Genomic DNA, 14,650 nt, shown 5'->3' on the forward strand with positions numbered 1-14,650 from the left:
TTCCAGAAAGTAGACATCCTGTGTAACTAACAAGATACATGACGTATCTCCCGTATATAAAACTCATTAGCGAGGAAATAATTTATTATCCAAAGGAAAATTAAAGAAGAGTCCGCATCGTGTTTTGAAAATGCGGGACACCAGCTGCAAGTTTCCTTAAGCAAAGGATAAACCGGTAGGATTACATTACGCCGAGGACGACGCGAGAGTGGGTATTAGTTCGCCGTCTGCAACTCACAGTAAATTTAGCATGTTTCTGCTGAGCTTGGGAAATGTGCGAGGTAGTGACCTCTCCAGCGTCTTGGAAAGTTACACACGGGCCGAAAATCTTTGCCGAAATTAAACTTCGCGAAATATTATCTTAGCTCGTCGTTCAGACATCCGTGTACGCCTTAGGTTCGTTGACGATAACGGCAGAATGCATATTCGCAACTGTCGAAACACTTTCTTCGTGTAACAATGAACGCTTTATATACGAAAGACTGTCAGATGTGCAACGTGACAGTTTTTGAATCCTCGCCTTATAAGTTTGGATAAGTTCGCGCTATTTCAAGTGAGCTCGAATGTTCGATGTAATTCTGACGACTTTCTCGACTTTCTTTGGACTTTTTAACGCGAAAGCAGCGGAAAGATTTATGCGGCAGTTAAAAATCCGCCGCATAAATATATTACCGCCGGAGCAAATTTCCCGAGTGTACATTAATCTGAATTTTTATCCGCGTTATCGTGACCTTCCTATAATACGTAATCTATAGACGTACTTCATCACCAATTCTTTGTTTGCACGAAGATTGCTGATAAATTTTTAAAAATTGCAACAGCATGGAGACTCATTACGCGTTAAATGGATACTAATTTTGAATGACAGTTCGTATGTGCGGTACAGTCGAGTATGTTATAATAGATTTAAATTTTTCAATTGCTTTCACAATGTTTCAGAAACTAGCTCATAATCAATCGGTTAATTACTGATTAATTTTATTTTATAGAGGCAACTTATTAATTTTAATTTATATAGATTAATTTTATTTTATATAGCCAACTATCTCGCTTAAATCTTCGTGGATGTTATGCTCGGGGCTCAGACGACAGAGACTGGCATTAGTCGTTTGTCTCTAACTGTACATCCGGCGCATTTAGGTTAAAGTCAGTATCCAGCGACCAGTTAAGCTTCCCGATAAACTCGTCAGCCGTTTGAATCGACTGCGCGGTATCAGCTTCAATTTACCGCCGGTTGTAGAGAGCACAGTTCCTTTCAGTAAAGTGGACAAGCATCTCACGCGCGCGCTCCGCTATCGTGCACTATCGGCAAAACGAAACTGGCGGTTCGCGACAATGTGTGTCGTGTATCCGTGTGTCTATATGCATTGATGTGTGCGTGTCAAGTATACGCATACTATACACCAGCTTTATTAGACCGCGCAGGTCTGAAGTTCGGTCATGGGGTTGACGAGTAACGAAGTGAACGCGGAAACACGAACAGAGAGAAAGAGGGTGGACGAGCGGATGGAAATGAGGGATTGAAAGGGAGCGAAACGTGCGCGAAACACAAGCGAACGCCGGAAACGCGTCAGGGAATAAAGGACAATGTGAAAGAGAGAGAGAGAGAGAGAGAGAGACAGGAATTGGCGAAGCGACGAAGAGCAGAGCGGACGGCTAGTTGGTAGTTTTAGGGGAGAAATCATTATATAGACAAGAGACAAGCCCGAGAGACATCCAGTCTCGATGTCTCTTCGAAAGGATCTTTCTGGATGGAAAACAATGGGTTCCGTGTACATTTATTCGTTCCATTACGACGACGGCGATCGTGGCGATGTAACGTCGGGAGTCCCCCCTACCTCCCCCCGCTTGTTTATCGATGATGTTAAGTGGCCCCGCTTCTTCTCTTTCTCACGTCCGTTCTCTCTCTTATTATTTGCCTCTAATTCCCGGTAATCTCATTTTATCTCCTCTCTCTCTCTCTCTCTCTCTCTCTACCCTCATTGCGATCGCTTAATGAAAGTCGACGAAGCTGAAGCCTCGGGGGCAACCGCAGGAAGCTAGATACGATTTTCCTCGGTGTTATTGGCCGATAATCCGCTGGTATCGACGGACGTGAAATTATACGCGCGTACACATTTACAGTGTGTATCCCTACAATGATATAGAGCGGTTATACGTCGGATACACAACGGCGGCTGCAAACGCCACAGCGCAAAGCGGCACTGGCAGGTAGAGCGGCGCGCGTCAAACGGGAAGCCGCTCGCTATTCTCCGTCACATCAGGGGAAGGGGGGGGGGAGGGAGGAAGGGACGCACGCCCGTGCGAATTAAACTTAACCACAATTAGCAGGACTCGGAGCTTAATTCAGCGGTACATATAACTGCGTGTGAATTGTAATAGCTATTTGACACCGGGGTGTAGAGCGATCACCCCTTCCCCCCTCCCTATCAGCGTGCGCACAGTACACGGCGTGCGCGCTAATGCGCGCGTGATGACTATACGTACGCGTGCGTATTCACTATGCGTATTCCCGTAACGCGCTTAACGGTGGGCTCGCGAACGTTGAATACGAGATCAGCTGATTGTGATTCTATCGATCAACACGGTCAACAAGCTCCTGTCATCGCTCGGGGAGAAGCACGGCTTAGGGAAGTCGATGAACCGAACGTCGCGCGATGATATACAAAGGACGACGCCCGACAAACTTATGTACGAATACCCTTTAAGCCGTGTAAATCGGGAACATTCAACTATCTGCCCTTGTTGAATTCTCTCGCTTCGTATATAAAAGTATCTGGGTCACATGGCTGATTGCGTGACGGGAAACGTCTGGAAAAATTTAATGCTGCATTTGTTATTGATCGTCTATCACGATCGCGTGTGCATTTGAGATACAACTTAATGCTACTTGAATGGTGCCTTCGCATAGAATTGGATAGAACTAAGCACGTACGTAATGTGCAAACGTGCCGAAAAAATATAATATTTCTGAATTTTTTATTAATGTTTTCATATCTTTTTCACACATACGTGTATACACATATATGAAGAGGCGAAGCTGCTTTATCTTCGATCATATAAAAAGCTTTTTATGGGTAGAAAACAGAAGATATTTAACCGCTTTCTATGCATAGTAACAGGAAACATCTGTTTGAAGCGCACGATGTTTACCATCTTTTATTTTTCCTTGTTTTTAATCTGTTTGGTGGTTTTGTTTGACTACCTTGCCCGTATTCGCTGACCATTAATAATTGTAACGCATTTAATTTTATTGTATTTGTGCGCGCTGTAGAAGTTGACAATTGTTTGCATTGTTTTAGTGACATAAGACTCAAAAGGCATGAATTATGTGGTCCGTTGCATACATGTTAATTTATTTGAAATACGTACACGCGATGCACATCTACATAGCGAAAATAAATTATTTATTACGAATTATTTATTACGAATTAATACACGCACTTTTACATTTCTATCAAAATTCTTCAATTAAAACAAATTTATTTCCATCTGTCATATTAGTGTGATAAGCTGTGATAGAAAAAACAATATTTGATTTTTTTCTCGTAAATAATATATGAAATAAGACATATAATTTAAAATATATAAAGAGAGAAAGAAAAAGAAAGAAAATCTACTGAAATTTAAGTAATGAAAATTTTTAATCAATCATTAAATAACAATTTTTCTTGTTAATAATATATATATTCTTCTGTTTTGCCTTAATTGTAAAAACGCGAACAAAAATTAACAATGTTTCTCCCATTGTTAGTATAATCAAATAAAGTTTATAATTCCCAGTACAATCATCACATGTGTATTGCTAACTAGGAAAATCATACAGTTGGGATTTGATTATTTCATCATGCCATTTCATCAATTTATAAAATCTCTTTTCGTCTCTTTTAAATTTTTTTCTGTAATTTGTCGCGTATTTTTTACAAACCAAATCCGCAAAAAAAAAAGAAAATACGTACGTGTCGGTTATATTGATTGCAATTATAAGACTGTACAAAATTCTCATTTGCATGAAAATATTATTTATATAGAATTTAAATCCCGGCCAATGCCGTTCGTCAATATTTACGATATATATTGATCATACAATTTATTGTTCATTGAATATCTAATTTCCGTTATGTATTTCGTAGCTTGCGTTAATAACTTTTGCATAATATCTATGTTACGCACAGCCGTTGCTGTAGAGACATTTGCAAAATATTAATTGGTCAGTAAGCAGGTCATAAATCTCATGTTAATAAATTGCAGAACACATTTCATTAAAATATTCTATTCTATTGCTGATATAATATTACAATTGTAATAAAATTTATAGGACTGTTTATCAAAATAGTTAACTGCACTAGAACTACATTAAAATGGGGACATATAATATATTCTGTAATTGTTTCTAAACAGGAATTTCATACAACAGTCTCTAGTTACAATAGAATCATACAAATTTGTGATTTGCTTTAATATCCTCAAATTTTGTAATAAATTTAACTCAACTAAACGGAGATATCATGCTTTACTCTTTAAGGGTTCTATGCCATTAATAAAATTAAACTGATGCAACAGTATTTATTTTTAATAATAATAATATATTAATAATAATTTTTTTAATTAAAATTCTTTAACTATCTTTTTGAATAATCGATACAATTTAGTACTGCGAATCATAGTTTCGGAATTTCAGAAGCCTCTCTCGATTTACAATAGAAATATAATACATCATTTTGAAAATATTCAGAAAAATCTTTCGCAGTTTACGATACACATTCTTATGATAATTTTATCCATTTTTTATATTTATTTCTAATAGATATATAAATAAAATAAGATGTCTTTATTTATTGAGAAATGTCTCGTAAAATGTAAGTAAAACTTCTAAAATATTTTCTTGTACTGTAAAATGTATTCACTATTTTCTGTGAAAGCTTGCGGCAAAAGCTGAATGAAAATACTGCATAAAAGAGACATCTACTGTCTGCAAAAACAGATATTTTCGTAAAAATACAGTTAACTCAGTTGGGGACCTTATTCTATGGTTCAAAATATAATATGATGACATTTACTTTTGCTCAGTTTGTTGTATATTACAAGAATACAATGTTACAACCAACTACATAACGTACTGCTATGTGCAATATCTTTGTTAAAATTAGTTTTGTCTACCATCTGATTCACGAGTGCATTCAGATTATGATTTACATATACGTGCTGTAGAATTCGTTCCATTTTCATTCAAAGTTTAAATTAAAGAATCTTTAGATAAAAAAAAGAAAAAAAAATTCCATAGATCTGGAATAGCCTGTGTAAAATCGAATTCTAAAGAATTCAAAAATTATTGTATTCACTTCGCTCTTGCTTCTTTTTTATTAATATGACTTGTTATCTCTTCGAACATTTCAATTATTATTGCACGAGAATGAAAAAGAGCGTGAGTGAATAAGTAATCGTCGACTGACAGAATAAAATAACGCCAATCTCAGATTCGGATAGCTTTTTGCGTGTCAGTCCTCTAATCCAATGCCACTTGAAGATAAGAGATGCTGTCTCTCACAAAGAAAAAAAGAGCGAGAAAAAGCTTTTCACGCCGGGTCAAGGCTTACAATCGTTCGTCTCGTTCGCAGGCGTAGATCGCGGGTATAAGCTTTCATTATCTTTCAAGTCGGTGACTCTATCGCTTCGTGTCGTGAGTGCGCGCGAGCTCCATATATATTTGTGTGTGCTAGCCATCATGGTCTCTCGCCATGTTATCCGAGGAGGACATCTCGAGTTTCAGGGGAGAACAAACGGCACGTCGTGTACACATCTACTGACGAACCTATAGAGATTGCGAAGGACGTTCTCCAGACTTAATGAATGAGCCACTATGTGTGTGTGTGTGTGTGCGAGAAAGGGAAAGAGCAACGCCGACGCAAGATAGGAAGATAAAAGGAAGGAGTATGATACCGCGGGAGCAGGGGAGAAAGAAGTTGATAGCCGGGTGGAAGGTTAAGGGTAGATAACCGCTCATTTTCTTTTTTCTGCTGTCGCACGCTACAAAATAAAATGGACGATGATGAGAGACTACGCGCAAAACGTTTCAATCATTTTTAATGTGCCCATGTAATATTAATATCCCTCGCGTGCAAATATAATTTGTAAATAAATCACGTGTAAAAAAATGCATTGTTGCGGATAGAAACTATTATATATTGGTTGATATTAAAAATAAATATACCCGTGATAAGATTTAACACTGAGCAAGACTCGACATTCTCCGTGGAGGATGAAAAGTGCAGTCTCGGCGAGTTTCGAATTATTCCCATCGTAGACGTCTCCGTTCCATTTCCCAGTACAAAAGCTGTGAGCCTTGCGTCGAATTAGCTCCGACGCCCTTGCCTCCTTCTGCGGCGGCGTTGCGCTGCAATTTGTTTCACGGCGGGACCGGGGTTTTAATCTGCATCGGATTAAACCCTCAAAGAGCGATGCATTTCATTATGCCGAAGCCATGCGGGAAAGTGGGCCGGTGTGTTTGTAGAGAGTGCCGCGGCTAGCGAAGCCGTAGTGGAAATGAAGGACGGACTGCGCGGCAAATCCTTTTCCGTTATCACTTTAGACACCTGTCTATTTGCCGCGAAGATGAGAAAATATTATTGACATAATTGAACTTCATGCTTTTGCGCACCGTGTTGCTTTTAATATTTAAAGAAATAATTGTTTGAAAATATTTTTCATTATTTTAACATTTGTATCGGGGATTTAAATAGCCAAGTAGCTCAATAATTCAATATAAAATTTTACGTAACCATCGTCGATCTTCCATTGAATTCGAATTCGCACGTAAACTATAACTATATGCATTTGTAAAATAATTCTATTTCAATTAATAATTAAAAACGACGCATTTAATATATTGATTAGAGAAAATATTATCGTAACAGAATTTAATGCTATAAAAAGCATCGTGATAGGAATTTATTGTTCCGCATGGTAGATACATATAGATTTTTGACGGCTCGTACATCTCTCGTACAGTACTTTCGTGTAGACGCAGGTGTTACGCTGGAAAATGATAACAAAGTGCCGACTTTGAACGAAGCTTTTGATGCATCGTGCAGCAATTGCAAGCAGTGCATGGAGTCATGGTTTATGATGCAGTAAATTCAATGGGGTGGCGCGAAGCTCGCCTCAGAAATTTTTCCATCAATTTTGCGATAAATGCATAAAATGTACTTTTTATTTCTATTCGTTATACATTATAGAATTTATTTCAATATAAGAAAAAAATTTGTGCATGAGCTGATAAAAATAGAATAAATATACTTGAATGATAAAAGAGATATTGTGTAATGTGTATTTTACAAAGTTTTAACACGCGATATTCAAATTGCGTCTGCTGTAAGTCTACCCAGAAATCAAGCTGCAATAAAAAGACATTGCTACTTTTTAATGTTCTACCGTTTCCGCCAGCCTTATATTCAAATATATGCAAAAGTAATGCCGCGTTGGCCAACAACTAAGAAAACGTGCGATGTTAAAGCGAGCGAAGACATGCTTAACGCGTGAATAATCATCAGCGTATGTTTCTTGCATATAAGCTCTTGAAAGTCATTTAACTACATTGCCATTCATGGGAAAAAGTTTAGTAAGAATCACTCGTGATATATTTTCACATATGCATGCACAATCGTCCGTTTATCAACTTATGATTCATTAAGCATTTCTTTACAACAGCTCTCGATTCAGATTTGCATTTTACGCTTTAACGCATAATTTAAAATATTATATATATATATTTATTTCTCATAATAAATAATCATATATCAATATATCACTTTTCTTTGTTTATTTCTGAGACCATCATCCGTCAGAACAATAATCGTGCTTTCAACGTGATTGTATAAAATCGATATAGAAACAATGAAACCATTGGATATCTCTCGTGGTTCGCCATGGAACTTCAAGATCAATTCGTTGAATCTTGAATAACATGACGCACTAAGCTATCGGTATTGGTATCGCGATTGAAAAGAGCTGCCGAACATCGCCAGCAATTTAAGATAATGTTTTCACTAGCACCACCGGAGGTTATTTTACTATGTAGTACCTCAAGTCCATCGCTCCACCCTGTTTTACAATATCCGCCGCGGATACCTCATGAGATTATAAAAACAACAACGATCGCGCGGTTCCGCTTTCTAAAAAGCATGAGAGAGAAAATACCCGCCGGTGTCCTGGGAAGTCGTAAGTGCACGGACAACGGTCGGCGCGAGCGCTATTTTCAGATGACGATTTACGATTCGATAAAGTTTCTCTTCCCTCGCAGCACCGGCTGCGAACCCGACCTTCTTTCCCGCGGGATATGTTTCTAATTGGCACAAGTTACCATGGGTTATAAGTTGATTAAAGACACGGTGGGAAACGATGCCGGAGACTATTTGCAGAAACCCTCGAACTCGGTTTCGTTGCGATAAAGTTTAGCGCCGTTTTCGATAAGATGCGAACAAATCATGGTTTTTTTCTAATTGAAGGACCGGGATGTACAAAAAATAACAGAAAGTATATTGTTGAGGCTATATATTGCGATGCTCAAACAAACTGTATATCTGTTCTTCGAAATAATCAAACAAATTGAAAGTATAAATTTTAAGAAAGTTTGTTTCATAATTTTAATTAAAAAATTTTTAATTGTATATGCAAAATTTCGAACGAGAAATCAAATAGATAATTGATATCGTTAAATTAACTAGCAATATTATAAATATAAATAAAATAAGATAATCATTAAAAAAAATATTAAAAAATTCTAAGTATTTATTACTCCTCGTAAAATCTTTTCACGTTTAAATATTCCTTTATAAACTAATTTTAATATTATGTAGAGATCCATTTTTAATTTGGTCCCATAACGTGTTTTTATTTTAAATAGTTTTAATAATCAATTTTATTTTAACATGTGTTGTTAAAATGTTGTTTCAATGTCATTATTCTCAAACATTGCTATTTTATCTCAAGCAGTTGTAAATGTAAACAATTAAACGTATCAAAGATTCAGATCTAAATTAAAAATTAAAATGTTAATACAAGGAAATCACGAAACTCTCAAGATCGAATATTAACTCTCTTGCAGAAAAGTATTCAATAAATTTATTAGAAATAAAATTACAAGAGAATAAAATACGTAATTTACCAAACAGATATCTTAGAAAAGTCGTAATTTATCACCGCGAAACTCGGTAGCGTGATTATACGCGTCTCGTAAAACTACAATAAATCTCAAATAATAAATCCCGCTCATATTATCCAGTAATACATGGTATTCCGATAGATTCGTGGACCTGTGAATCTCGTATAGGCGACGCAAATAATGTGGATGATTGCGAAAGAAGAGACAGGTGTGAAGGAAGTAAAGCGCGAAAGATTTATGGTCGTGAAAATATTTAAATGTAGAATGTAAAAAATAGAATCAATGTTTGATTCTACAGAATTAATATAATTCTGTTTATTGTCTTAACTTAACGTGTCTACCAACTTAATCAAATTATACTAATTAATTAGAAACATATAAGCCATTGTTATACTAAATGACCTTATCTTGAGTGATACCTTAGCATGGATGTAGGTAAAGAATATTCTTTTGCTTCCTATATTTATTTTCTCTCTGGTTTTCTATCAGTTTATGTATCGGATGTGAAGGACTAAACAAGCCCATTCTCATCATCTCATACATGCGCATAGTGGATATAAGATAAGCGAGGTCGCACGTGAACCAACGCCGTTTACGATACCGGATTATGAGGTATTAAAGGACCGTATATTGATACCATATAAGGACGCGCGTCAGTTACGCAAAATTTATATATGTATCCATAATAGTGATGACACATAGATTAACCGTAAGATTAATATTGGGTTGCAAATAGTAGATATAAATGTGCTAATGTATAATAACTGATATTACTTTAAGATGCAGGTATGTTATATATACCCCTTTTAGATATGTTATATATACCCCTTTAAGATACGTTATATATATCTACACACATTGCAAATTATAAGCCATTTCATTCATAGATAAAATATTTTGCTGTATTTATCAGTAAAATATTTAATGTTCTTAATGTACTTAATATTGCACATTTTATATTGCAAATATGTATGATTTATATTAATGTGTATTTATATTAATGTGTAATAATAATTATCAATAGTTGATTAGCACATTTAATGTATGTACATTAAATTTATAAACATATAAATTTATAAACATAATAAAATCAAATTACAACAATTTTGAATATCAACATGTATTATTCTATATTATTATTATCATTTTAAAATAAATTATTTGTAGAATAAATTAATATATAAATTAATAAAAAGAAATAAAAAAAAATTAATAAATTATTCAGAAAATTTAAGATTAGAAGATAGAAGTCTTTAAAAAAGAAAGAAGAGAGAGAGAATTAATATACAAATATATTATATTAAAATTCGATGTTCTTTTGACCTTTTATTTTATCCACTAAATTATATTGCTAAAAACAAAAGACAATGCAGTTCACAATTTTTTTCATTAAAAGTTGATTCCGTAGCAACTTTTAAACGAAAAACTAGATATTATTTGTCGGTTAGATACTACAATTTACAAACTTGGATATGTATCTCTAAAATTTGTAAATAATTATATCCTAAATAACAAAATACATTTAAAAAGCATCTTTATATATTAATTAACAAAAATATATTTTGAAGTTACACAATATCAATTAAAAAAGATTTTCGACGAGTAAAGAATAAATCTTTCGGGGAAGAGATCAACTAGAGCTAGAAGTTTTTCTTGAAAGTGAACTACTTTTTCCGATGCGAGTAAACTTGTACTGGCAACGCCTTGGTCGTAAGAAACCGTTGTTTCCGCGACAAGATATCTTCCACGCTCTCAGAAACGCTCCCTGCAAATTCGACGAGTTTCTCGACAAGACGTTAGCCGTAAGAAGCTAGCAAGACCGACCCGGTTGTTCCTGACCTGGGCAATTCGTTACTACCCTTCTCACTGCCCTCGTCGGCACCGTTCCATTGTTACTCGCACTTACGTATATATGCGATACTAATTTTCCAGGTCCCACGGAGAAAGAAACCCGCGGTTGATTTTTCTCGCAATCGTATTTTCCCGCCTTTTTATTGTACTATCACACCGGGTGAAGGATAATATCATTATAATTTTATAACTTTTATAACAGAGAAATTTATAATTTGCTGTCGAGCAATTATTCTGAGTGAGTCAATAAATTAAAATAAATATATTATACAAACAAATCTTCTTCTGTTTAAATATATAAAATAATGACATTATAGAATAAACGGTATTAGAAATGTATATAAATTAAGATTAAAAATTCAAACAATTTATATAGATGTACTATATTATACTATATTATCGAATTTGTCCAGTCTAATAATTCCCTTCTTTTCTCTCCTTATGGAAATTAATTCATAATATTCAATTAATATAAAATATTTGACAATGATTGACAACTAACTCAGATGGTTCCTTATTAAATTTTTTAATCCGTAATTTTATTCTAGAAGACAAATATATATAGATATACACATATTATATATATATATATATATAAAATATTAAAAAAAAAAAAATAAAATAAAACAAATAAAATTTTTTATCTGACAGCAACTTCCTCACATAATGCAAAGTCAAGAATAAAATGACAAAAATGTTTCTAACATTAAAATAGCGTTTCTGGACGGGACGTCACATTCAGCACGGGTTTCTGCTCGATCAAAGTCAGTGGTAAATTTCGGATTTCTACGGACGATCAAGCACGGACCACGGTTTCGCTTTGCATTTAGCCGTATCGGCTAATGAGATCCCGCGACGTCATCCCCGGAGATTATGGGTAATGCATCGCCGAAGGCTACGCCTGTGCAGGCGTGTTTCGCTCGACAAAAGTTACTCGACAACATTTTTGCTGGTACGCCGCGGTTATTAGTATTTCGTTCGGTACTCCTGACGGCTTTTGTACGGATTATCCGATTATTCAAATTCTCCCATCACACGGACGCGACTTGATAAAACCTCTTACTTCGGAGGCGACAGGTAAGACTTAATCATCCGTGCTCTAATTTTGCGCAGAGGATTCATTCATTCAATTCGGCGTAAGAATTTAGATTGCCCAAATAGACGATATGTATATTACTGCATATTTTCGTAGAGTAAAAAGATTTGCTTAATCTCCCTTTAAGATCCGTCAATTTGCTTCTCGCGGATGCTTGCTAACATTCTGAATAGCTTTGCAACGTTATAAAATGCCAGAATTATTTCGGACTAAATTGAGTTTCTCTAAACATTTCCTCGTAGTGGTCAAAACTGTGCAAATTCTCTGCACATCTTTTAAAGCTGATAATAAATGGCATCCGCATTTCGAGCGTGTGATAAAGAAAAAACAGTAACGTGACGGAAATGATTTTCTTTTCGAACGATCAGAGAAGTTTCCTACTACAATAAACATTGGCGGTGATGATAATAGCACAGCAATGTAGTTACATATATTCTGTAAATTGAAAATCGATATCGAAATCCCGCGCACTTTCAATGAGGCTTACGAGTTTCATGGGGTGGTAAAAAGCAAATAGTCTTCGATTTAACAATTTTTATAAAAAGATCCATTTCAAGCGAGAAGAACGTGTGAGAAAAACGTATTCCGATTGAATAGTGTAAAGCTAAAAGAATGCTGCTGTTAAATGGACAAAAAAAAGAAGCGTCCACGATTCGAAGTATTTTATATATTAACGTATAAATTTCAACGATTTTATACTTTCATTATATTTGATTAATTTTCTGCCTCACTTCAAAACGAATCAATCGTCAATTGATATAATATGCACATATATTATAATTAATATATCGTGAGATAGCAAGAATTGATTATTTAAAAAATGTTCACTAAATTTATTATTAGATAGAATAAATTAATTAATCAATAACAGATACAAAATTATATATTTTTTTTTTTTCGTTTAATATACTCAAGGTTGACGTTTCAATTTCGCTAATACCTGCGTAAATACTTTATCCGGAAAGATTTCTAACAATAAATATGCGAATGTACGAAACGGCCTGCAAATATCTACAACTGCAAATGCAGTAACGAAATTCAATCACTAACGCACATATTTCCTCTCTCTGATTCAGTAATATGACAATCGTCGTGTCGATAGGCATCACTTACCGGCATGTTGTTCAGCGTGAATAAGAAGTGAACCGGCGGCTTCGATGACGGCAGGCTGCAATTTGCCCTCAACATGTCTCCTATATCGTAGCGCTCGCGTTCCGATACGATAACGGGTCTGCCACTGGGTATAGCTGAAACATAATAATGTTGCGGGTCTCTCTTATAGTCATTGTCGATGAACCTAAAGTCCGGCGGTGCGGAGGCAGCGAATGCCGTAATCGTCCCGTTTGCCTCGACCTCGCCGCCGAACTTATCCAATATTCAAGCGCCAATGAGGAGCCCGTTATGTCGCCAGCTTTATGCGCTCCTGCGGAGCACAATGGGCTACGTGTATTGCGTAATCCCGACGCCACCCTCAAAAGGCAGTTACGGACGCGTAACCGTGGAAAAATATTAAGCGCAGTACGCGGGATATTGATTTTGCAGGTAGTGGCGCGAATCGGGTAAACGCGGGGCGTTGTGATGCAAAGACAATAGCTCCAAACTGAAACTGTGATTAAAAGCTTGTTTGTTCTGCTGCAAAATGAAGTGTCCATGAATAGCGACCGATCATTGCAGCCGCATGGGGGTAAACGGAGTTGAGTAAAATGATAAAGCAAACTTTGTATCGGAAATTCACTAATCGTCGCGATATTTGGAAAAAAAAAAAATTTGTAGCAATAATAATGTAATTTTTAAAAAATTCCAGATGTATAAATCAAATATTTGCGATAGAACAGAAATTTACAATAGCTAATAAAATGTTTATCTATTATTATTGTAAAAACTATATTCTTTTTCACCATATCTTTCTAATTTATTAAATTTTATATTGCGTAGAAATGTATCAAATAATGTACAATGCATTCATAATATCGATTATTTTCTTTTAATTCGATATTTACAATGTGCGAGACATGCAAATTATTATATACATAATATTTGAATTTCGCCAGCTGCACATATATATTTTTACAAAAATTGGATGCGCTGAAAATGGATAGTCAATTTACAAAACACTTCAATTTTATTAATAAGCTATCAGAATCTCAAACAATCAGAGATATTAAAAGTTCACTTTATGTTTTATTCACAAAAATTAAAAGACATACAAATTTTACGTACTTGTACAAAAAGTATCTTTATTCGCTTGTCATTATATGTATATATATATATTGCGTACAAATTATAGAGAAATTATATATAAATATATTAATCATATTAAAAAATCGTGTTATTGGTGTTTATTTAAATAAAATGTGGTATCTTAAGTAAATTGAGAAAAATAATGCATACGCATATAACGACTTGAACGAAAATATTTAGGCTACACCAATAGGAAAAAATAATTGCGGTTTATTTCATCATATGTTAATTGGCGGTTGATGATTCATGGATTATTCTACGCTCAAATAATTAAAAATAACTATTTATTAAAAATATCTATT

General features: G+C 35.0%; 1 protein-coding gene across 2 annotated transcripts in view; it reads right to left on the bottom strand.

The window, feature by feature from the left end:
- Positions 1-14,650, bottom strand: part of LOC126857628 (platelet endothelial cell adhesion molecule-like) — a 121,244-nt gene that overhangs the window by 27,052 nt on the left and 79,542 nt on the right. Inside the window, exon 4 of one of the 2 annotated variants that reach the window (XM_050607263.1) lies at positions 13,221-13,354. The exons of the other annotated variant lie outside the window; for it this stretch is intronic. Within the exon in view, the coding sequence (XP_050463220.1) occupies positions 13,221-13,354 (134 nt within the window). The remainder of the gene's footprint in view (positions 1-13,220; positions 13,355-14,650) is intronic. 2 annotated transcript variants of the gene reach the window in all.

The sequence above is a fragment of the Cataglyphis hispanica genome, chromosome 22, assembly GCF_021464435.1.
Source record: "Cataglyphis hispanica isolate Lineage 1 chromosome 22, ULB_Chis1_1.0, whole genome shotgun sequence".
Lineage (NCBI taxonomy): Eukaryota > Metazoa > Arthropoda > Insecta > Hymenoptera > Formicidae > Cataglyphis > Cataglyphis hispanica.